Source organism: Gossypium hirsutum, chromosome D13, assembly GCF_007990345.1.
Source record: "Gossypium hirsutum isolate 1008001.06 chromosome D13, Gossypium_hirsutum_v2.1, whole genome shotgun sequence".
Lineage (NCBI taxonomy): Eukaryota > Viridiplantae > Streptophyta > Magnoliopsida > Malvales > Malvaceae > Gossypium > Gossypium hirsutum.
In genome coordinates, this window is record NC_053449.1 from 54,366,046 (window position 1) to 54,390,256 (window position 24,211).

A 24,211-nucleotide genomic window follows, 5' to 3' on the forward strand; every position below is an offset into this window, starting at 1 on the left:
AGTTAATTTATAATATTTTGGTAAATAAAAAAAGTTATAATATTTTGGTTATTTTTTATTTTTTTATAATAATTTTGTAAAAAACCCAATAATAACAACATATATATAATGAAATAAGAACGAAATATACTTGTGTAATGATATTAAAATACCAAAAAAAAAATCAAAACAAAGCATTGATTGTTGGGGTAAATTTGATATTTTATTTGTCTAATAAAATTGAAATGTACAAAAATATTAAAATAAAATTTTGATTGAAGTGGTAACGAAAATATTTTATTTGTTTTATACATTTATAATTTTATAGATGCAGGTGATATGGGTTCAAATATTAATATCTATAAATTCTTTATTTGTCTTTTAGTATAAACAATATTTTAGATCGATATAATAGAAATATCGGATCAATTAAAAAATTTACATGCATGACAAGTATAAATATATTGATAACTGGAGCAAAAATCTATCACCCATGCTCACACAAGGATTCAAACACAAGACCTCCAACAAGCTTACTCCTTAATTACTACTCAAACCAACAAGCTCATTCTAATACAAGTTTACCAACAATATTACATAAGCCTACCCAGCAAGGATAAGGCTAGGATTAAAAATAACAAAATTGCCAAAACTAAGACTTGAACCCAAAACCTCACACACACACACCCACCTAGAACACTTAACCACTGTACTCATTTATGCCAAATTTCACCAAAAGCAGACTTAAATTATTCAGGGCGTTACAGTTAGCCCACTTGTTTCTTCTATTCTTTTTATTATTATATCAGTCTGATTTTTTTCAAAAAAATAGAATAAAAATAAATATTTCTTTATTTTATTTATTAATCAACATCATTTATTATTAAAAATTAAATCTAAAATGAGACCCTTTTTAAATAAAATCGAAAAATGAAATATTAATTAACCTAGAACTCAAGACTGATGAGGCAAGTTTGTGGCACAAAAGAATGGGGCATGTGAACTACAACTCACTCGGGCAAATGCAAAAACTGAATTTGGTTGAAGATATGGCTAAGTTCGAGCCAAACAAAGAGGTGTGTGAAGTCTGTCAGCTTGGCAAGCTAACCAGACTGCCCTTTCCAGTCAATAAGGCATGGAGAGCCCAAGAGAAACTTCAGTTGGTTCACACTGACATCTGTGGACCTATGAAGACCAGCTCACTAAATGGCTGCAAGTATTTTGCCTTGTTCATTGATGACTGCACCAGGTTTTGTTGGGTAACCTTCTTGAAACAAAAGTCAGATGTCACTGACTTCTTTCGCAAGTTCAAGGCTTTGGCTGAAAACCAAGCCAACAGCAAACTCAAGAGCCTAAGGTCAGACAATGGAGCCGAGTATGTGTCTCAGAGGTTCCAGAAGATTTGTGATGATGCTGACATCCTACACCAACTGACCACTGTCTACACACCACAGCAAAATGGTGTTTGTGAGAGGAAAAACAAGACTGTTCTTGATATGGCCAGATGCCTACTGTTTGAGGCCAAAATGCCAAACAACTTCTGGGCTGAGGCAGTAAACACATCTGTCTACTTACTAAATAGACTACCAACTAAAGCAGTCAAAGGTAAAACACCTTTTGAGGCCTGGTTCGGGCAGAAACCAATCGTGTCACACTTGAAAGTGTTTGGATGCTTATGCTATGCTCTTGTGCCAGCAGAGAAGAGAACCAAGCTGGAAAGAAAGTCTGTGCCAGGGGTATTTGTAGGCTACAGCAGTGTGAAGAAGGGTTATAGGATCTTTGATCCATCAACAAAAAAGGTTATTGTAAGCAGAGATGTCAAGTTCAATGAAGGAAGCTGTTGGAAGTGGAATGGGACAGATGCAAGCTTAACTGAAGAAGACTTGCAGGACCTTGATCACCAACATGCTGAAGTTGAAAATGAAGCTATGGATGATTTTGATGATATGCCTGTTAGGGGCACCAGAACATTGGCAGACATCTATGAAAGATGTGCTGTGACCATGGTTGAGCCATCCTGCTATGCTGAAGCCTCGAAAGAGAAATGCTGGCAAGAGGCTATGGAAGCTGAACTAAGGATGATTCAAAAGAATGAAACCTGGGAGCTGGTTGATAGACCAGAAGGTAGGAAGATCATTGGAGTTAAATGGGTGTTCAAGATAAAAAATAATGCAGATGGATCACTGAACAGACACAAAGCTAGATTAGTTGTGAAAGGGTATAGCCAACAGCAGGGAGTCGATTTCTTTGAAACATTTGCTCCTGTTGCAAGGCTGGACACTATAAGAATGTTGTTTGCCTTAGCAGCCTAGAAACAGTGGCAGGTGCATCAACTGGATGTCAAATCAGCCTTTTTAAATGGATTTCTCATGGAGGAAATCTTCATAGATCAACCTGAAGGCTTTGAAGTTCAAGGAGAAGAAGAGAAGGTCTACAAGCTCAAAAAGGCCCTGTATGGTCTCAAGCAAGCTCCAAGGGCCTGGTACGATTGAATGGATACCTACCTGACAAGGCTCGAGTTCACAAAGAGCACCAGTGAGCCTACTCTCTATGTTAAGAAGGAAGGTAATGAAACTTTGCTAATTGTTTCATTGTATGTTGATGATTTATTGGTCACTGGCTGCAAAAGGGAGGAAATTGAAACCTTTAAGAAGCAAATGCAAACTGTGTTTGAGATGACTGACCTTGGATTAATGACATACTTCCTTGGCATGGAAGTGAAACAAAATGAACAAGGTATTTTCATAGGCCAGAAGGCATTCGCATCGAAGGTTTGAGCAGGTTTTGCATGACAAACTGCAAGCCTGCTAGCACTCCTGTGGCTTTAGGAGAAAAACTCACCAGCCTAGGAGATGAAGATCGAGTGGATGAAAAGAATTACAGAAGCTTGGTTGGCTGCCTGCTCTATTTGACTGCAACTAGACCAGACATCATGCATGCTGTTGGTCTTCTATCGAGATTCATGCATTGCTGCACAGTTGCACATTTTAAAGCAGCAAAAAGGGTCCTAAGGTATGTCAAAGGGACTCTGAGTTGTGGAGTGAAGTTTGAAAGGGCTGAGGAGCTGAGACTAGTGGGATATTCAGATAGTGATTGGGCTGGTTCTGTTGATGACATGAAGAGCACATCAGGCTACTTCTTCACCCTTGGCTCAAGTGTTTTCTGCTGGAGCTCGAAGAAGCAACAGACAGTGGCTCAGTCCACTGCTGAGGCATAATACATCGCAGCTGCTTCTGCTGTAAATCAAGCCATTTGGCTTAGGAAAATATTGTGTGATCTGAATGCTGATCCAAAGGAGGCCACTGTGATTAAGGTTGACAACCAATCGGCTGTAGCCATTGCCAAAAATCCGGTTTTTCATGGTAAGACCAAGCATTTTAAAATTAGATATCATTTTGTGAGAGAAGCTGAAATGTCCAAGGAGATAAGCTTAGTTCACTGCTGCTCAAAAGATCAACTTGCTGATCTATTAACCAAACCATTGGCTGCTTCAAGGTTTGAATATTTGAAGAAGAAAATCGGAGTTTGCTGCTTTGTAGCCAAGGAGGAGTGTTTAAAAGGTGGCAACGACAGCAGCAAAGTTTAAGAATCCATGCAAACTTACGTTGCATGCATGAAACCAAAAACTCGGCTGAAGCATGTTAAAATCCATTGTGCAATTCGACAAGCCTTGTTTATTTAGTTGACTTTTGTTAGTCTATGGTGTAATCATTATATGCTTTGATCAGCTAAGGTTAAAATGTGTGCTTAGCTGATTTAGTAGTCAAATTAGGTTGTCATTTTGTTGATGTAAACCTTTAGTTACTTACACAAGCAAGCTGTGTTTTCTTTCTATGTAGCTTTGTTCTATTTATGTATGTAACCATGCACTTATTCGGGCAATGAGAAAAACACTTTGCTCATTCAACCTTTTGCTTGTTCTTGCTCCTGTTTTAAGCTTTCAAACATCTAAAACATTCATCTAAGTTGTTTTTAAACTTTGTTTGCTAAGTTAGAATCCAACACTTTCCACCCTTCAGAAACCCAAGCAGAAGCAGAAAGCTCACAGAACTCGATGCCTAGCGCAACAGAGCTGGAAGATGCAGGAATCCATTTATTAAGTGTCCCTATCCCAGAAATGAAAATCCAGGAGCAACGAAAATTGTGCATGTTCGGTATAACGTTTGACAATGGCACCAAAGAACTCAAGATTCCAACCTTACAAGTCAACGATTCCACTGAGCGTTTGTTTCGAAATTTTATGGCCTACGAACAATTCTTGCCATGGGAGGTGCCAACTTACTTTGTTGATTATGTGGTATTCATAGATGATCTCATCAACACAAGCAAGGATGTGGAGCTACTCCGTAAAAGAAGAATTATTGGTAATTTGCTAGGAAACGATGAGGCAGTTACCCAAATGTTTAAAAAAATGGGTGGCTCCATTTCATACAACGCCGAAAAGTTTTACTATAAGGACATAGCTAGTCAAGTGAACGAGCATTGCAAGAAAGACTGGAACATATGGAAGGCAAAATTAAAGAAAGATTATTTTAACACTCCCTGGTCGCTCATATCATTTCTTGCTGCACTTGTGTTGCTCCTGCTTAATATACTACAAACTATATTTTCTGTTCTTTCTTATTATCACCAGAGTAGAGGTGCTCATGGGCCGGGCCCAGAAAAAAATTTTGGCCCGAGTCCTAGGCCCGGGCCCGACCCGAAATATGGGTCTAAAATTTTGCCTAGGCCCGACCCGAGAAAAAATTCATAAGCCCGGCTCGGCCCAAACCTGGCCCGGCCCATGAGCACCTCTGCACCAGAGGCAGTAAGACTACTGAAGCCAAAGTATATCATATCAAGTAAGTATAAGCTGCTGAACCTAACAGTTGTTGTTATTCTCATCTTCATGTATACATATAATTCTTTTGGTTTTGTTAATCATGGATTCATTTTGTAGGTATATTTCACAGATCATCGTCGCCTTTTTCTGGTGCTTTGAATTGTTGATCAAGGGGTTGACTTCAGCTATATGGGAGTTTTTGAATTTCAAGTAACACTTGGTGACTATGCTTTAAAGGTGTCATCTTGTTTCTAATGTGTGCCTTAAGGATTTCTCTTTCACTTATTACTCAACATTTTGGTTATTGATGCTTGTCTTACCTTACATTAACAATTAATTCTATTATTTTAATTCTTAGTTGAATAGTTGGATTGAAAGGGAGTGTCGAGATTATATTGATTAAATTATTTTACTTGATGTCTTCTTATGTTTTTTTCTTTTCAAAAATGTTAATAAGAAAGTTTGTTAGTGCTTGCTATAAAGGTTTGATGCAATGTCATTGCAACTCAATGAGTCATTATATCTTATCTTATTTAGTTGACATATTTTGACTAAAATTGTTAGAACTTTGGAACGCATATCTTTAAAAACTATTAGCAACTCTTACCAAAGACTAGTCATGCAAGAATCAAGTTAAGCAAAAAACTTTTTTAAAAGACTTGATATAATCAAAAGTTTCCTTATATAAAAGATTCGATTTGCAGGGAAATTGATATTGAGAAGACCTTTACTAATATCGTCTTTTTCGAAGACATATTTGAAAACTACTTTTCAAGAGTTAGATATTCGCATAGATTGCATCTTAACAAGTTACGTTATACTTATTTAAAAGGCTGCTTATTTTAGGTTTAAGTAGAGTAACAGAGAACACTTGTTCGTGGAGGAACTTATTTTCAATGCATATTTGTGCGAGTAAACTATTTTGTTCATCAATTTACAACTAAGTTTTTAGGGAAAAGACTTGGTAAAAGCATGGTTTATATAGGAGTATAGGAGTGATGTTGCAACCTAAATCACATACTGCACTTTTTTAATGGATTACTCTCTCAACAAGTCCTATAGATGTAAGAAGTTTTTGAACAACATAATTAAACTTAGGTGCTATTTCTTATTTTATAATTGTTAATTAATCCAATTGCATCTGAATTTCTTATTTGATAGTTGTTAATTAAACCAATTGCATCTAAATAAAAATTTGGAAAAAAAAATTCAACAAATTCATATATTACCATCCTCTTTCACATTTTCTCCCAATCTTGAAAATCTTGTAAAGCTGAAGAAAAGGAAGCAGAGATGGCATACGGCAGTGCAACAATCAAACTCCAAACCAAAGATTCCCATTGAAATTTGCTTTGGCATACGCCTAAATTCAAGATGTGTTATGTTGTTATATAAATTTCCTTTTAGTTTTCATTGTAATTAATGGCATCTTTTATAGGTGAATTTGATTGCACGTATTGTTCAAGCATTTATTTAGTATTAAATAAGAGAATCATTTTTAAAATAATTTCAATAAATAAGAGAATATTCCCAAGCCATAATAAAGTATTAGGTCTATATTGAGATGTCAACGAACTTCACTTCAATTGTAATCTTAATTTCTCGTTCTAACAAAGATGTATCCATCCCACAAACACTTGCATCTGACAACCAAAATCATCAAGCTTCACTTGAAATTTGTAAGTTATTATTAGAGGAGATGAATAACGAACAGAATGGTCAGCTCAGCTCAATTCTCAACTGATTCACCATTCACCATTTGTTTGTTACTTTACAGTAAAAAATCTGGGACATTACTTGTATATATACTGAGGTCCTATGCTCCTTAACAGATATGACAATGACAATATTTTCCCTTTTATATATATTTTCTGGTATGGTATTAGAGTAGCAGATTTTTTTTCGCTTCCGATCATGGAGATTGGATCTACAGATCCGACACCTGGGAAGTCCTTTAATTCGGTTACCTTTGCTACCCAAAAGGTGGCGACTCTTATAGATGATAGTACTTTTCTTGCTTGGAATTAGCATGTGCTACTTATCATCAAGACCCATCGTCTTTAATCATACATCGATGGCTCAATTGTTGTACCACCTTAGGAGAATCTTGGCGATGACAATATAGCTGCGGAGAATCCGACATTTATTCACTATGAGCAACAAGATTCTGCTCTCTCGACATGGCTTCTTTCTACTATTAATGTTTCTTTGCTTAATCAACTTATTGGTTCTTCTTCTTCTGCATTTGAGCTCTGGTAGGCATTGAATTGAATCTTTGGTGCACAGTCCACTACCAAGGCAATGAGGTATTGATCTCTGCTTCACAATTTTAAGAAAAATGACTTCTCTATGTCAGCATATCTAGCAGGCATCAAACATCTCTACGATTCTCTAGCAAGCTGCGACCACTATGTGTATCTTGAAGAACATCAGTCAGCGATTATTAACGGTGTTGGAGCAAGAGGCAGCAACAAAAGAGAGAACAAGAGCACAGAACATGAAGCAAGGTGCAAGAAGCATTTTTACTTGCTCACAAATGTGCAGCAAGGGAGCTAATGGCTGATAGCTCATTCAGCTCATTCATTCAACTAGAAAAAACATACATTTATAGTCAAATACATCACCAAATAGTCAACTAACCCCACTAATCAGCATTGGGACTATTAAAACATTGCTTGTACACATAAACAAGCCACCTAAACTAGTCATTCAACACCTAATGCATCAAGTTGTCATCAACTTGTCCATTTTAAACTAGATTAATTAGAATGAAACTAAAGAGAAACCTTGCTGTTACAGCAAGCATATGTGCTGCAGCATGTCATCAAGCTGCATGCACTTCAACCACAAAATGTAACAGCAGCATGGTTGGCCAATTTCCAATACTCCTCCTTGGACTCCATGCTGCAAATACCAGTCATTCATCAAGTTTTTTGAACTTGGCAGCTCTTAGATGCTTTGATTCAAGCTGACCAATTCATTTTCTTCTTGCACAAACAGTTCGTGAGTATAGTTGCTTGCCTTCATTCTGCCATTTTGGCTTGCAATTCGACAGGCTCACACTTTGCTTACTGTCTTCAAGAGGCTTGCAACTATACAACACGCATTGAGCTTCCACATGTTGCTGAGCTCACACCTTTGACAGACTCACATCTTTGCATATTGTCTTCAACAGGTGTCTTCATCAGGCTCGCACTTTGCTAAGCTTGCAGCTTTGACATCTTGCTAAGCTTGCACATTTGGAAAGCTCACACCTTTCCTTTAAACTCCTCCAGCTTATTCAAGCTAGTTTGGGGATCTTATAAGTTTGAGCCGATATTATCTTCTCTACAAGCAGTCCTTAATGACTTGCTTGTGCTTTGACAGCTTCTTTCTTTTCAACAAGCAGGGGAAGCAAAATCAATGGTCCCGTAAGACATAGGCTCATGATACCAATTGTTGGAGCAAGAGGCAGCAACAAAAGAGAGAACAAGAGCACAGAACATGAAGCAAGGTGCAAGAAGCATTTTTACTTGCTCACAAATGTGCAGCAAGGGAGCTAATGGCTGATAGCTCATTCAGCTCATTCATTCAACTAGAAAAAACATACATTTATAGTCAAATACATCACCAAATAGTCAACTAACCCCACTAATCAGCATTGGGACTATTAAAACATTGCTTGTACACATAAACAAGCCACCTAAACTAGTCATTCAACACCTAATGCATCAAGTTGTCATCAACTTGTCCATTTTAAACTAGATTAATTAGAATGAAACTAAAGAGAAACCTTGCTGTTACAGCAAGCATATGTGCTGCAGCATGTCATCAAGCTGCATGCACTTCAACCACAAAATGTAACAGCAGCATGGTTGGCCAATTTCCAATAAACGGCCTTTCACTTGAGTTCGATCACGTTGTGTCCATTATCACCACACGTCAAATGCCTTTTAATTTACAAGGGATTACAACAGCCTTATTGGATGCCGAGGCTTGACACCAGGCTCATTTCTCTCAGGTTCCTGTTACTGTAAATCTTGTTGTAACTAAGAAAGACACTTCATTGCTTCCTGCCTATAATAGTCAACCTCTATCACAGTCTTTCCGTTCCAATCAAGTTTCTAGGTTTGCTCGTGGTCGCGGTCAAGGTCATGGCCATGATCGTTCAGGTGGTACGTCTCGACCACAATGCCAAATCTATGGCAAAATTGGCCATATGGCTTGTCAGTGCTTTTATCGCTATGACAATTCCTATGAAGATTCTGTTGGTGCTGTTTTACACTTTGGATCTGGCTATATGGGATCAATTTCTTCTAGTCCTATCACTCGCACAAGTTTCGGCCCTTGTTCAGCCCACATGTGCTTCATAGATAATGGTTTTATTGGGCATTGTCATCCTTAAGCCCATTTTGTTCATACTAATTCTTACAAGCCCTCTTTCCACTCTACTGTTTACTCATGTGTAGGTGATTCTTCATCCACTACTTCCAAGCCTACTACCACAAGCATTGTCACTGGTGCAACTTGGTATCCTAATGGTGGCGCCGCAGCTCATATGACTAAGGATCCGTTCAAGTTTTCCAGTTGTAACCCTTACATTGGCTCAAGTAAAATGATTGTGGGGAATGGTAATTCTGCTTCTATTTTTCATATTAGTGAGTTGTATATTTCTTTTGGTTCCGTTCACATGCCTCTCACCGATTTGCTATATGTTCCTGTAATACACAAAAATCTTTTGTCAGATTCTAAGTTTACAAAAGATAACAACGTGTTCTTTGAATTTCATCCCTCATGTTACTATGTTAAGGATCTAGTGACTCACAATTTCATCCCTCATGTTACTATGTCAAATGGGTTATATCAGCTGCTACCTACACCTTCCACAAAACAATTTGCTGCTTTCAATAACACTATATCTAGTTTCTCTGTCCATGACGCGTCTACTAGCAAGTCTATGGCTCTCGAAAGCACAATTCAACTCACTCGGTCGCATCAACGTCTGGGTCATCCTTCCACTGAAGTTTTAGCTAATGTGTTACAATCATGTAATATCATTGTTCCATGAATCAAATTTCCTTGTAACGCGTGTGCACTTGGCAAGAGTCACAAATTGCCATTTAAGTCTTCCACATCTGTCAATACTAAACCACTTGAACTGGTTGTTATGGATCTATGAGGCCCTGCTCATTATTCTAACGGTTATAAATATTATATTTCATTTGTGGATTGTTTCTCTCGACATACATGGATATACTTTCTTCGGAACAAGTCAAATACCTTACAATCATTTTTTACTTTTTAAACAGAATGTTTAGTTGCATTTAGGAACTAAGATCAAACAATGATGGAAGTGGGGAATTTTATAGTTTTGACATTCCTCCCCAACATTTTGGCATTCAACATCGTGTTTCTTGCCCACATACATCTGAACAGAATGGACAGGTTGAAAGATGCCATCGACAGGTAGTTGAAACTGGCTTAGCCCTTCTTGCTCAAGCATTATTACCTCTATCATATTAGGTTGACGCTTTCAATTCTGCTATTTATTTAATGAATTTACTGCCTACAAAAGCACTCCATAGTGTATCCCCTGCATAGAAGTTGTTTAACCAACAACCTGATTACAAATTCCTCAAAGTGCTTAGCTGTCTTTACTACCCTCATCTAAGACCGTATAACAGATACAAGCTCCAGTTTCGATACACTCTGTGCACATTCTTGGGGTATGCTCTAGGTTATAAAGGGTACAAGTGTGTCGACAAACATGGCAAGATCCACATTTCGTGACATGTATAGTTTGATGAGGGTGTTTTTCCTCATGTTGATCGTTCTGATTTATCTACAGCCTCTCCAGTCAATAACTCCACCGCCAATGATTCTATGTGTACACTACCACTTATCCTTGCACCACCACATGTTGTGGTCTCTTCTATTCTATCTGAGTCTCCATTGCTTCTCCCCACTGCTACTTCTCATGAGAGCTCCCATACTTTGCTTCCATTAGTCTCATCTGATTCTGTTAACAACCCGTTGTCTCTTGATTCTTTAACAAGTGCTACACAATATGATCCTAATCCACCTCCTCTTGGCAACATCCATTCTATGGTTACAAGGAGTAAAGATGGCTTTTCAAACCTAAAGCATATGTTGCAACTGTTAGTACAATGGAACCCTCCAACATTCATGAAGCCATGTCTATCCTATCATGAAAAGATGTTGTTCTTGATGAGTTACAGGCTCTGATTACTAATGGCACCTGGGATTTGGTTCTCCCTCCTCTAAATCGCCCCCCTTTATTGGGTGTAAGTGGTTGCCCAAAAATAAAAAAGAATCCTGACGGCTTAATTGTTCGAAACAAGGCATGACTCGTAGCACAAGGTTTCTCTAAAGTTGCGGTATGGATTATCATGAAACATTTAGTCCTGTTATTAAAGCTAACATAGTGCGCACATGCTTGCTTTGGCTGTTTCTAACAGGTGGAAGTTAAGACAAGCGGATGTCAACAATGGATTCTTGAATGGGAGTTTGGCTGAGGAGGTGTACATGAGACAACCACTAGGGTTCGAGGTTGTCGATGCTCATGGAAATCTACTAGCTTGTAAACTTGACAAGGCTTTATATGAGCTTAAACAGGCTCCTAGAGCTTGGTTTAAAAACTTCATGGTTTATTAGTTCAGGACCTGCAATTTCAGTCTTTCAAGGTTGGTTATTCATTGTTCTTCAAGAAGTACCCTATTAGTAGTAATGTGTTTCTTCTTGTTTATGCCGATGATATCATAGTTACTAGTGACTCTAATTCTTCGATTGAATCAGTTATTCAATCTTTCAATAGTCAATTTTCTCTGAAGGATTTAGGAGAGCTTAATTTCTTTCTTGGACTTGAGGTAGCTCACTGTGGTAATACAATGCATGTATCACAAATAAAGTATGCAAAAGAGCTCTTTTAGAAAGCAGACATGTGGAATGCCAAATCTGTTGCTACGCCTATGGTCAGCTCACCAACGTTGTCCTCTCTTGTTGGTTCACACTTCCAAGATGGGACCAAATATAGGCAGATTGTAAGGGGCCTTCAATACCTCTGTTTAACTCAACCTGACATTACATTTGCAGTGAATAAAGTCTCACAGTATATGCAGTTGCCATATGATGTGCGTTGGATTGCAGTAAAAAGAATCTTAAGGTACGTTCGAGGCACGTTAGATCATGGTCTGGTTTTCCAACCCTTAGCAATCCATCCGACAAGGTTCTCTGATGCTGACTGGGCAAGCTCACTTGAAGACTGCAAGTCAACAACTAGTTTTTGCATCTATCTTGGTGACAACTTGATTGGATGGTTGTCTAAGAAACAAGGGGTTGTGTCCAGGTCCACATCTGAGGCTGAATATAAAAGCCTTGCAAATGCTACTGTAGAGATAACTTGGTTTCAGTCTCTTCTCAGTGAGATAGGGATTTCTTTACAACAGGCTCTAGTAGTGTGGTATGATAATTCCTGCTTTGTAGCCTTGGCAGCAAACCCAGTCTTACATGCAGGTGTCAAACATGTTGAGCTCAATGTGCATTTTGTGCATGACAATGTGTTAAATGGCAAACTTCAAGTGAACTATGTTCCAGGGCATGATCAAGTAGCAGACGTTTTAACAAAGCCACTAACAGCAAGTGTGTTTTCCAGATTTCAAAATCAACTGAATGTTATTGCACTTGAAGAATTTAAGCAAGGAATTGTAGAGGGAGTACCAGAAGAAATGAATAAAAAACAGAATGGCCAAGCTTAGCTCAATTCTCAACTGATTCACCATTCACCATTTGTTTGTTACAATATGATTCCTTTACAGTAAAACTCCTGGTACATTACTTGTATATATATTGAGGTCTTGCTCAATATAATATTGCTCACTATTCACAATCAACTAGCAGAATTTTTAAAAAAATTGACCCAAAATTTTTTGGAATGATAATGAATGACTTCCATTAAAAGAGAAAAAGAGCATTAAAAATTACAAAAGCAATGAACAGTCAAAACACTGAAAATTAAAACAAGACAAAAACTTATCAAAAGCTTTCTTCTCCCCTGACAGACAAAAACAATAAAGCAAATAGAAAATCATTAAAGAGTATTTTCATTAGTTCTTGAGGGAACATTTTATTTCCCCAAGCACCTTTTTTGCTTTCTTGGTTTTATTATCATTTATTGTGTTTGCATACTTAACCGTTTATTTAATGAATAAAATTCATCTATTTTCCATAAAAAAATATCTTTTGTATTTAATGTGTTCTTAACCCATTAATTAACCCATTATTTTTGGAAAGAAAAAAAAATAGGTTGGTAAATGCTATTTAATCCAGCTAACTAACCATTTTCTTTATTATTTTAACTTTTCTTCAATCTCCCCCATAACTTTTTACTTTTTCTCACTATTGGATTAACCACCAAAACAATCATTTCTTTCTCCTCTATCTTTCTCTCACTCTAGATTCATCTTTCTCATCATTGAAGCTTTTGTTTTTAACCAGGTATATATCAAATTTTTTTCTTTATCCTCATGCTTCTTCACTCAATGATTTACTGCACTACCAATGTCAAGGCCGACAAAAAAAAATTCAAATTTCTAACCCACCCACTGACACCGATGCTGCCAAGGACAACACCAAAAAAAAAATCTGACCCAAAATTTTTTTCAATAAAAACGTCGATGCCGCCAATGACAACGGAAACACTTATTAAAATATAAATTTTTTTTAGAATACGAGTATTTTAATATGGCATGTACACATATTTTTACTAATGCCGCCAATAATAATAGCGGCACCAAAATTACTGTAACAAGCGGGTTATTTTTTACATGATTTTACAAATGAATCATTTTCATAATTAATAAAAAATTTTGAATCAGTCCTCAATTAACGAAGTGAAAACTCATTCTCTGTTTCCAACCTTTTAAGGTTTAATCTCAAGTGAAAACTCACTCTCTGATTCCACCCTTTTAAGGTTTAATCTCACTTCCTTTGTTTGGTTGAATATGTAATATTATACCATACAATAAATATTATATATTGAATTAATTTAGTAAAATAATTAGACTTGTAAGAAGTAATTAAATCTTTGTTGGCATTAAAAAAACCAAGATTAAAGCTTGTTATTGTCATCTTTTTTCTAAAAAAAATTGATATTTATACGACTATATCCATGAAGAATATCTCTCTTAATATTTTGGAATATTAAACTTTTCTAAATTAAATAAACAGTTCGTTTTTTTAATTGACTCAAAATTTAATATATACAACCTAAATAAAAAGAGAGATGCAATATTGGAATCACGACGAAGTTAGAAATTTCTTTAGGGTTCGAAAGTAGATTATATATTTTTACGACAATAAAAATATAATTTTATCATTTTAATAGTCATTATCTTTATAACTTTTAAGAGATTAAATCAAATTTTTATCATTTTGATGGCCAAAGTGTAATTTTACCATTACTAATTTAAAATTTTATAAATTGTAAAAAGACTAAATAAAAAAATTTCTATTTTAGGGGGACCGGGTCCCTCCCTCCTGGCTCTGCCCCTGTTTGGAATAAATAAATATATATCATATAAAACTTATAAAACCTTGTAAAACTTCAATCAATTTTACAATAATACAAATATATAATAAATATATGCATATATACATAAGAGTTTATACATTCTGTGGAGGACTTCTTACCTCAGCTAACCATTTTAGACTTGAACTTTCTTAAGGTAGTGCAAATATTTCATATTTCTTTTAGGCTTTGCGCCAAACAAGGTTGGTGCACGGTAACAGCGTGCAGTGTACTTGGGTTGGTGAGCCTGCCATACAGACGCATTCAAATTAAGACTAAGGCACTAAAGTCAATGTCAGCCTTGAAAATTTTCTATATAAATAGGCACTCCACTGAAACCAAGACGCACCGTTCCCTTCTCTTGTATCACTCTTACCCTCTTCCACAACCAGCACCCCGCTCTCTTTTAACTCCAAATTTATACAAACCAATGGCTCCAACACTTGCTGATCCATTCAATGATTCTTCTGCTCTCATTGACTTTGTTATTAACCAAGGGAATGGAGTGAAGGGTTTGTCTGAACTGGGTCTTAAAGCCCTTCCTAAGCAATATATCCAACCTTTTGAAGAGAGGATGTGCATGATCAATATCATACCCCAAGGATCAATTCCTATCATTGATATGTCAAACTGGGAAGATCCTAAAGTAGCGAAATCAATTTGTGATGCTGCTTCGGAATGGGGCTTCTTCCAAATTGTTAATCATGATGTGCCTGTTGAAGTGTTGGAGAATGTTAAAGGTGCTACTTATAACTTCTTTAGATTGCCAGCTGAGGTTAAAAATAAGTATTCCAAGGAACATTCATCTTCAAACAATGTGAGGTTTGGCACAAGTTTTACTCCTCAAGCAGAAAAGGCTCTCGAGTGGAAAGATTATCTCAGCTTGTTTTATGTCTCCGAAGAAGAAGCTTCTGCACTATGGCCTTCTATTTGCAGGTAGGAAAAAAAGTTAATCATTAGATTTTCTTTAATCCTTAAACATCATGGCTTGCACTCCTTTTGCTGACAAATATATTAATATATCTTTTCGGTTTTTTTAGGGAGCAAGTGTTAGATTACATGAAGAAGTCTGAAGTTGTCATTAAACAACTATTACAAGTGCTAATGAAGGGTCTATATGTCAATGAGATTGATGAGGCAAAAGAATCATTATTGATGGGTTCAATGAGGACTAACCTTAACTACTATCCTAAATGTCCAAACCCTGAACTCACTGTCGGAGTAGGTCGTCACTCTGATGTCTCAACTCTTACAATTCTTCTTCAAGACGAAATTGGGGGACTTTTCGTTAGAGGAAACGAGGGAGATGATTGGATTCATGTTCCTCCAATTAAAGGTTCTCTTGTGATCAATGTTGGAGATGCACTACAAATAATGAGCAATGGAAGGTATAGGAGTGTTGAACATCGTGTGGTCGCTAATGGAAATAAGAACAGAATTTCAGTCCCTATTTTTGTGAATCCAAGACCTATTGATATGATAGGACCATTGCCTGAACTGGTCGCAAATGGTGAGAAACCAATTTACAAACAAGTTCTTTATTCAGATTACGTCAAACATTTCTTTCGTAAAGCACATGACGGGAAGAAAACAGTTGAATTTGCTGAATTATAAACATCTCCTATTTCTTTTATCTAATCTAGTGAAGCTCTTGATTTTGTAATGAAAAATGGCTAAGATAAATAATATGTATGGAACTGGCCGTTGTCTAAGAAAATGTGTATTTGTATAAGATAAAAGAATCATTCATTGATTTTGAAATAATAAAAAATGTCTTAATCTTTCTTTTTATTCAATTTCTATCCAAATGGTGTGCCTGGATAAGAAAGTTTAAGATTTCAGAGACTTTTAGAATGCTTGTATATTAAAATTCATCATTTCAAAATGCTAGTATTTGTAACTATTATATTTGTATAAATTTTACTATGGTATCAATATATATTTTTATAGTTTTAAAAAAACTTAACAAAAATTTTATCATTTTTAAAGTTCAAATTATAATTTTACTCTATATTTACTTAATAAACTTTGAAAAATCTAAAACTTGAAAGTTCCATTTTAAGAGAACCAACACACCTTCGCCCCTGCTCTTAGAGTACAACTTCCAATACCTTCATAGTTCATTTTTCTTTTGCAAACATCTAGCTACACTAGGTCTAATCAATCCAACCTAAGAAAATTAAATGAAATATTTTTGTTTTGTGAAAAATTAAATTTGAAAATGATAATTTAGTGTTTTAAGAATAGCTTCATCATAACAAAAAATAGAAAATGTCATTTAAAAAAATTAAATCAGTTTCCTAAAAAGATCCCATATGACGGTAGATAGTAGGAAGTGAGTTCATTTTTGGGAGTTCTTTCTACCGAAGTTTTTTGAAGTTCTGTTTTTCTTCTTTAATTTTTGTGTACTTTGGATGATCCCTTCATGTTTTGGGGAATGGTCTCATGTATTTCTGTTATGACATTCCTAATTAATTCTATGACCTTAATTTTTAGTTGAATAATTGGATTAAAAGGAAGTATCAAGATTATATTGACTAAATTACTTTACTTGATGTATTGTTATGTTTTTATTCAAAAATGTTAATAAGAAAGATTGTTAATGCTAGCTATAAAAGGTAGATGCAACTCAAGCAACATATGACAAGTCATTATAACTTACTTTATTTTGTTAGCATATCTTGACCAAAATTATTAGAGCTTTCACATGCATATCTTTAAAGACTATTAGCAAGTATCTAAGTTAAGCAAAGACTTTTAAAAAGGTCAAAAGTTTCATTATATAAAAGATTTGATCTGCAAGGGAGTTGATATCGATAAAACTTTCACCAATATACTCTTTATTCAACACATATTCGGAAACTACTTTTCAAAAATTAGATATTTGCATTAATTGCATTTTAATAAGCTACATTATACTTGTTTTAGGTTTAAATAGAGTGATAGAGAGTTTTCAATGCATATTTCTTTTATTCAATAACATAATCTTAATAAATTATTATATAATAAATATTTTTATAATTTATTTTTAATAAATATAATTTTTTTAAATTTTATTTATAATCTAGGATAAATATAATTTATATTTATATTTTTTTGGCCAGATATATTTTATTATTTAATTTAAATATAATTTATAAAAGATTTTGATATTTTATTTTAAATACACATTTTAATATTTAATGTCCTTAGTAATAATTTTTTTATTTTAATTTTATTTTTATCGTTGCATTTAAATTCAAAAACATATCTCATTAATAATTAGTTAATTAAATTTATAAGCAGTACAGTTAAATCTTTATTGGTATTCCAAAAAAAACCAAGATTAAACCCTATTATTGTCATCTTTTTTCAATCAATTTTATATTTATATGACTATATCGATTAAGAATATATTTCTTTTAATATCTTGGCTTATTAAACTTCTTTATATTGAATAAACAGTTTTTTTTTTATACTTTACTCGAAATTTAATATGTACAGTGAGATGAAACATTTGGAATAAATAAATATATATCATATAAAACTTATAAAACCTTGTAAAACTTTAATCAATTTGACAATAGTACAAATATATAATAAATATATGTATATATGCATACGAGTTTTTACATTCTGTGGAGGACTTCCAACCTTAGTCAGCCATTTTAGACTTGAACTTTCTTAAGGTAGTGCAAATATTTCATATTTCTTTAAGGCTTTTCGCCAAACAAGGTTGGTGCACGGTAACAGCGTGCAGTGTACATGGGTTGGTGAGCCTGCCTTGCACACGCATTCAAATTAAGACTAAGGCACTAAAGCCAATGTCAACCTTGAAAACTTTCTATATAAATGGGCACTCCACTGAAACCAAGCTGCACCATTGCCCTCTCGTGTATCACTCTTATCCTCTTCCACAAACACCACTTCGCTATCTTTTAACTCAAATTTACACAAACCAATGGCTCCAACACTTGCTGATCCATTCAATGATTCTTCTGCTCTCATTGACTTTGTTATTAACCAAGGGAATGGAGTGAAGGGTTTGTCCGAACCGGGTCTTAAAGCCCTCCCTAAGCAGTATGTCCAACCTTTGGAAGAGAGGGTGTGCATGACCAATATTGTACCCCAAGGGTCAATTCCCATCATTGATATGTCAAACTGGGAAGATCCCAACTTAGCGAAATCAATTTGTGATGTTGCGTCGGAATGGGGCTTCTTCCAAATTGTTAATCATGATGTGCCTGTTGAAGTGTTGGAGAATGTTAAATATGCTACTTATAACTTCTTTAGATTGCCAGCTGAGGTTAAAAATAAGTATTCCAAGGAACATTCATCTTCAAACAATGAGGTTTGGTACAAGTTTTACCCCTCAAGCAGAAAAGGCTCTCGAGTGGAAAGATTATCTCAGCTTGTTTTATGTCTCTGAAGAAGAAGCTTCTGCACTATGGCATTCTATTTGCAGGTATGAAAAAAAGTTAATCATTAGATTTTCTTTAACCCTTAAACATCATGGCTTGCACTCCTTTTGCTGACAAATATATTAATACCTTTTTTGTATTCTTTTTTAGGGAGCAAGTGTTAGATTACATGAAGAAGTCTAAAGTTGTCATTAAACAACTATTACAGGTGCTAATGAAGGGTCTAAATGTCAATGAGATTGATGAGGCAAAAGAATCACTATTGATGGGTTCAATGAGGACTAACCTTAACTACTATCCTAAATGTCCAAACCCTGAACTCACTGTCGGAGTAGGTCGTCACTCTGATGTCTCAACTCTTACAATTCTTCTTCAAGATGAAATTGGGGGACTTTTCGTAAGAGGAAACAAGGGAGATGATTGGATTCATGTTCCTCCAATTAAAGGTTCTCTTGTGATCAATGTTGGAGATGCACTACAAATAATGAGCAATGGAAGGTATAGGAGTGCTGAACATCGTGTGGTCGCAAATGGAAGTAAGAATAGAATTTCAGTCCCTATTTTTGTGAATCCAAGACCTGTTGATATGATAGGACCATTGCCTGAACTGGTCGCAAATGGTGAGAAACCAATTTACAAACAAGTTCTTTATTCAGATTACGTCAAACATTTCTTTCGTAAAGCACATGACGGGAAGAAAACAGTTGAATTTGCTGAATTATAAACATCTCCTATTTCTTTTATCTAATCTAGTGAAGCTCTTGATTTTGTAATGAAAAATGACTAAGATAAATAATATGTATGGAACTGGCCGTTGTCTAAGAAAATGTGTATTAGTATAAGATAAAAAAATCATTCATTGATTTTGAAATAATAAAAAATGTCTTAATCTTTCTTTTTATTCAATTTCTATCCAAATGGTGTGCTGGATAAGAAAGTTTAAGGTTTCGGAGACTTTTAGAATGCTTGTATATTAAAATTCATCATTTCAAAATGCTAGTATTTGTAACTATTATATTTGTATAAATTTTACTATGGTATCAATATATATTTTTATAGTTTAAAAAAAAAGGAGGATAAGCACACTCGAACTCATATCCTTCTGCACTTTGCAAATTTTGGAGACTTTTAAAAGACTTGTATTTTAAAACTTATCATTTCAAAATGTTAGTATTTGTAATTATTTTATTTGGATTTTTTTTAGAATAGTTTAAGTTACTAAGATTTCAAAGATAAAAAAAAATATAAAAGAAGAATAATGATATTAATATGAATAATATAAAAATATGCAATATAAATAACATTAGATTTTTAAAATATATAATTATATTTAATAATATAAAATATAAAAATTAGGGACGAAGTCATAAATTTTTGTTTGGGGCAAGATAAAATCATAATCTTTTTTGAGAAACTAAATAAAAGAATAGTATCGGTTGAGGAAGATAAAAAGTTATTTTATTGAGTGTATTTGTTCATCTTGTTTTGATGGCCTTATCAAAATAAATTTTTTTTATCATATTAATTTCTACTCTACCTTCCTTGAGTTCATTCTTGACAGAAACCCATTCATTTAAAACTTTTCGCTGGATTCTTTTCAATCTTATTTTTTAAATCTCGTTAGAAATTAGATAAAGACAATTCCTATTTGGAATAGATATTTCTACAAGTATTTTACAATTCAGAAACAATTATTTCTTGCACAGATTGTCTATTAATCTACTATAATTATTGGATACCCCCACTCCGCGAATTATTGCATTTATTCGAGTGATCCTGAAACGATGAAAATCCCTTTTTTCCCTATCTCTATCCCGATGAGCCGAAACCAAAGCTTTTATTCTTTGTTGAGTAAAAATGATTAAATTGAATTATTAATTTTTTAAAAGAGTTAAAATCATCTCTCTCTTTTTCATTTAGTCAAAGATTAGAAAAACCTAAATTGAATCTTTTAATTTGGAGAGAGTCTAAAGAGCAATTTTCTCATTTAGCCAAGAAGGGTTGGATAAAAATAATATTGGAATTAAATAAAAATTACATTGTAAGGTTTTTTTTTTTTAAATTTCTAGTACCATGTGAATTTTGAAAAATCATCTTTTTTTTTTAGTTGAAATTGAGTTACTCCAAATCTCTTTTGAGAATTTTAAAATTTAAAAAAAAATCAAGTTATATGTAAAAGCATTTATACGAAAAAAATTATATATGTTGCTAAATAATGATATTACATGTAATTAATAACTATGGCTACAAAAAAGGTGAAATGTTGCTTAAATATGAAAATTTATGCAACAATAATTCATGTTGTTATTTTAGACTTTCAAAATATGCAGTGGTCTTTTATTTATGTTGGTTACCAATACAAGTTTAAGCAATTATATAAATGGAATGTGTGCTACTATTAAGTATTGTATGTTGCTTAATACATTAAAAAGCAACATTTAATAATTGTTGCAATATAATGCAATAATTTTTATATTTTTTACAACTTGTTTTTTATTATCAAAGATTATTAATATTCTAATTTTACTCCATCTAATCTAATCTCTTCAAAATATGGAATGTTTATGAGTTTAAGTAGCGTCAAACACTAGTAGATACGAGCAAAAACTGCCTTAACAATAAATTATTTCACACCTATTAATGGGTGAAAGAAAACATTTGATTTTTTTAAAAAAAAATTATTCAATAATGGTAAAGAACTTATTTATAAATCTATTAAATATATGTTTGATCCTAGGATATGTTAATTTTAGTTCTTTTATTTAAAGATTATATAAAAGTGTCATCATAATAATATTAGTAACTATTTAATAAAAAAGATATATTAATTTTTACCTAATTAATTCCTGATACTAGTTTAATTAAATACATTATTAGACATCTGAGTTCAAATCTTGTCACCTTATTTTCACCCCAATATTGTATAAGAAAATTAATTTTTTTTAAAAAAATGATTCCTGATGTACTTTAAATATATATTTTTTAAAACTCATTTTTAAAATTCTTTTATGAAATAAAATATCGATCTTTCTGACATTCAATATTTAAAAAAGAAAATAATGATTAAAAATATAATTATATGAAGAATTAACATGTCTCAAACAAAGGAATGGAGGTTGGAAAGATGTTCTAAAAAGAAAGCTTAGGAATATTCTTTTTAATGCAGTATAGATGGAGAATTAAGAAATATTAATAAACTTTAGTTGAAAGATAATTGGCCAAATTAAGATGAACAATTATTAATTGTGTGGTTCCTCTCATGCTGTGTGTGTATGTCCTTGCCTGACCTTGGCTGCTTTCTTCCTACTCTTCATTTCATTTCAACATAAATCCACATTTTATTACTAACTAATAATGAAAAACAAAAATCATTTACAGAGCCACCACCAAACACGTTAGCATGGCTTGGGCTGCTGTACCTAAAACTTTTTATTTTTCTCATCTAATTTTATAAAAATAATTATTCTAGTTTTTTTATTAAGTTGAAAGATTTTTTAATGAATTTATATAAATATAAATAAAAATATTAAATTTTATATTTACTTATTTTAGATTTAAATTAATTACTTTTGTTTAACACAAAAAGAAAAAAAATTATCATATTTTGGCATAAAAATATTAGAATAAATTTTATCTTTATTATTAAATTTTAAATATTAAAAATAAAAAGATGAAATTACACTCTATATCCATATTTAAATTATGTTTTTATTATGATTTAAAATTATATAATTTCGAGTTACACTTTAAATTAATTTTACACCGATCTATAATATATTCCTAATATATATTATGACTTTAATATATCAATGGTGGAGTTCTTTCTAACCTCAGCCAACCATTTTAGGCTTTAAACTTTCTCTAGGTAGTGCAAATGCTTCATACTTCTTTTAGGCTTTGCGCCAAACAAGGTTGGTGCACGGTAACAGCGTGCAGCATGCAGTGTAATTGGGTTGGTGAGCCTGCCATGCACACGCATTCAAATTAAGACTAAGGCACTGAAGTCAATGTCAACCTTCAAAATTTTCTATATAAATAGGCACTCCATTGAAATCAAGCTGCACCGTTGCCTTCTCTTGTAACACTCTTATCCTCTTCCACAACCAGCACCTTGCTCTCTTTTAACTCCAAATTTACACAAACCAATGGCTCCAACACTTGCCGTTCCATTCAATGATTCTTCTGCTCTCATTGACTTTGTTATTAATCAAGGGAATGGAGTGAAGGGCTTATCCGAACTGGGTCTTAAAGCCCTCCCTAAGCAATATATCCAACCTTTGGAAGAGAGGATGTGCATGACCAATATCGTACCCCAAGGATCAATTCCTATCATTGATATGTCAAACTGGGAAGATCCCAAAGTAGTGAAATCAATTTGTGATGCTGCTTCGGAATGGGGCTTCTTTCAAATTGTTAATCATGATGTGCCAGTTGAAGTGTTGGAGAATGTTAAATATGCTACTTATAACTTCTTTAGATCGCCAGCTGAGATTAAAAATAAGTATTCCAAGGAACATTCATCTTCAAACAATGTGAGGTTTGGCACAAGTTTTACTCCTCAAGCAGAAAAGGCTCTCGAGTGGAAAGATTATCTCAGCTTGTTTTATGTCTCCGAAGAAGAAGCTTTTACACTATGGCCTTCTATTTGCAGGTAGGAAAAAAAGTTAATCATTAGATTTTCTTTAACCCTTAAACATCATGGCTTGCACTCCTTTTGCTGACAAATATATTAATACCTTTTTGGTATTCTTTTTTAGGGAGCAAGTGTTAGATTACATGAAGAAGTCTAAAGTTGTCATTAAACAACTATTACAGGTGCTAATGAAGGGTCTAAATGTCAATGAGATTGATGAGGCAAAAGAATCACTATTGATGGGTTCAATGAGGACTAACCTTAACTACTATCCTAAATGTCCAAACCCTGAACTCACTGTCGGAGTAGGTCGTCACTCTGATGTCTCAACTCTTACAATTCTTCTTCAAGACGAAATTGGAGGACTTTTCGTAAGAGGAAACGAGGGAGATGATTGGATTCATGTTCCTCCAATTAAAGGTTCTCTTGTGATCAATGTTGGAGATGCACTACAAATAATGAGCAATGGAAGGTATAGGAGTGTTGAACATCGTGTGGTAGCTAATGGAAGTAAGAACAGAATTTCAGTCCCTATTTTTGTGAATCCAAGACCTGCTGATATGATAGGACCGTTGCCTGAACTGGTCGCAAATGGTGAGAAACCAATTTACAAACAAGTTCTTTATTCAGATTACGTCAAACATTTCTTTCGTAAAGCACATGATGGGAAGAAAACAGTTGAATTTGCCGAATTATAAACATCTTCTATTTCTTTATCTAATCTACTGAAGCCCTTGATTTTGTAATAAAACATGGCTAAGATAAATAATATGTATGGAATTGGCAGTTGTCTATGAAAATGTGTATCTTGT

General features: G+C 33.9%; 2 protein-coding genes, 1 long non-coding RNA gene and 1 pseudogene across 3 annotated transcripts; all 4 read left to right on the forward strand.

Annotated features, from left to right (window-relative positions):
- The first annotated feature begins 4,746 nt into the window (after window positions 1-4,746).
- On the forward strand, window positions 4,747-6,266 carry LOC121225133 (uncharacterized). The gene is made up of 2 exons (XR_005923033.1): window positions 4,747-4,820; window positions 4,919-6,266. It is a non-coding gene; the product is annotated as an uncharacterized lncRNA (long non-coding RNA).
- An 8,461-nt stretch (window positions 6,267-14,727) lies between these two features.
- LOC107919558 (feruloyl CoA ortho-hydroxylase F6H1-3) lies at window positions 14,728-16,157 on the forward strand. The gene is made up of 2 exons (XM_016848999.2): window positions 14,728-15,302; window positions 15,407-16,157. Exons 1-2 carry the CDS (start codon window positions 14,797-14,799, stop codon window positions 15,978-15,980), a joined length of 1,080 nt encoding a protein of 359 aa, XP_016704488.2. The 5' UTR covers window positions 14,728-14,796; the 3' UTR covers window positions 15,981-16,157.
- A 2,084-nt stretch (window positions 16,158-18,241) lies between these two features.
- LOC107919580 (feruloyl CoA ortho-hydroxylase F6H1-3-like) lies at window positions 18,242-19,614 on the forward strand (annotated as a pseudogene).
- Window positions 19,615-22,843: 3,229 nt separating this feature from the next.
- On the forward strand, window positions 22,844-24,211 carry LOC107919564 (feruloyl CoA ortho-hydroxylase F6H1-3). Its single transcript, XM_016849005.2, has 2 exons — window positions 22,844-23,417; window positions 23,524-24,211. Exons 1-2 carry the CDS (start codon window positions 22,912-22,914, stop codon window positions 24,095-24,097), a joined length of 1,080 nt encoding a protein of 359 aa, XP_016704494.1. The 5' UTR covers window positions 22,844-22,911; the 3' UTR covers window positions 24,098-24,211.

Excerpts from the sequence above, each read along its gene's own strand:
- LOC107919558 (XM_016848999.2), top strand. The coding sequence starts at position 14,797 with ATGGCTCCAACACTTGCTGATCCATTCAATGATTCTTCTGCTCTCATT. Across the intron at positions 15,303-15,406 it reads CTATGGCCTTCTATTTGCAG|GGAGCAAGTGTTAGATTACA; the intron begins GTAGGAAAAAAA and ends CGGTTTTTTTAG.
- LOC107919564 (XM_016849005.2), top strand. The coding sequence starts at position 22,912 with ATGGCTCCAACACTTGCCGTTCCATTCAATGATTCTTCTGCTCTCATT. Across the intron at positions 23,418-23,523 it reads CTATGGCCTTCTATTTGCAG|GGAGCAAGTGTTAGATTACA; the intron begins GTAGGAAAAAAA and ends ATTCTTTTTTAG.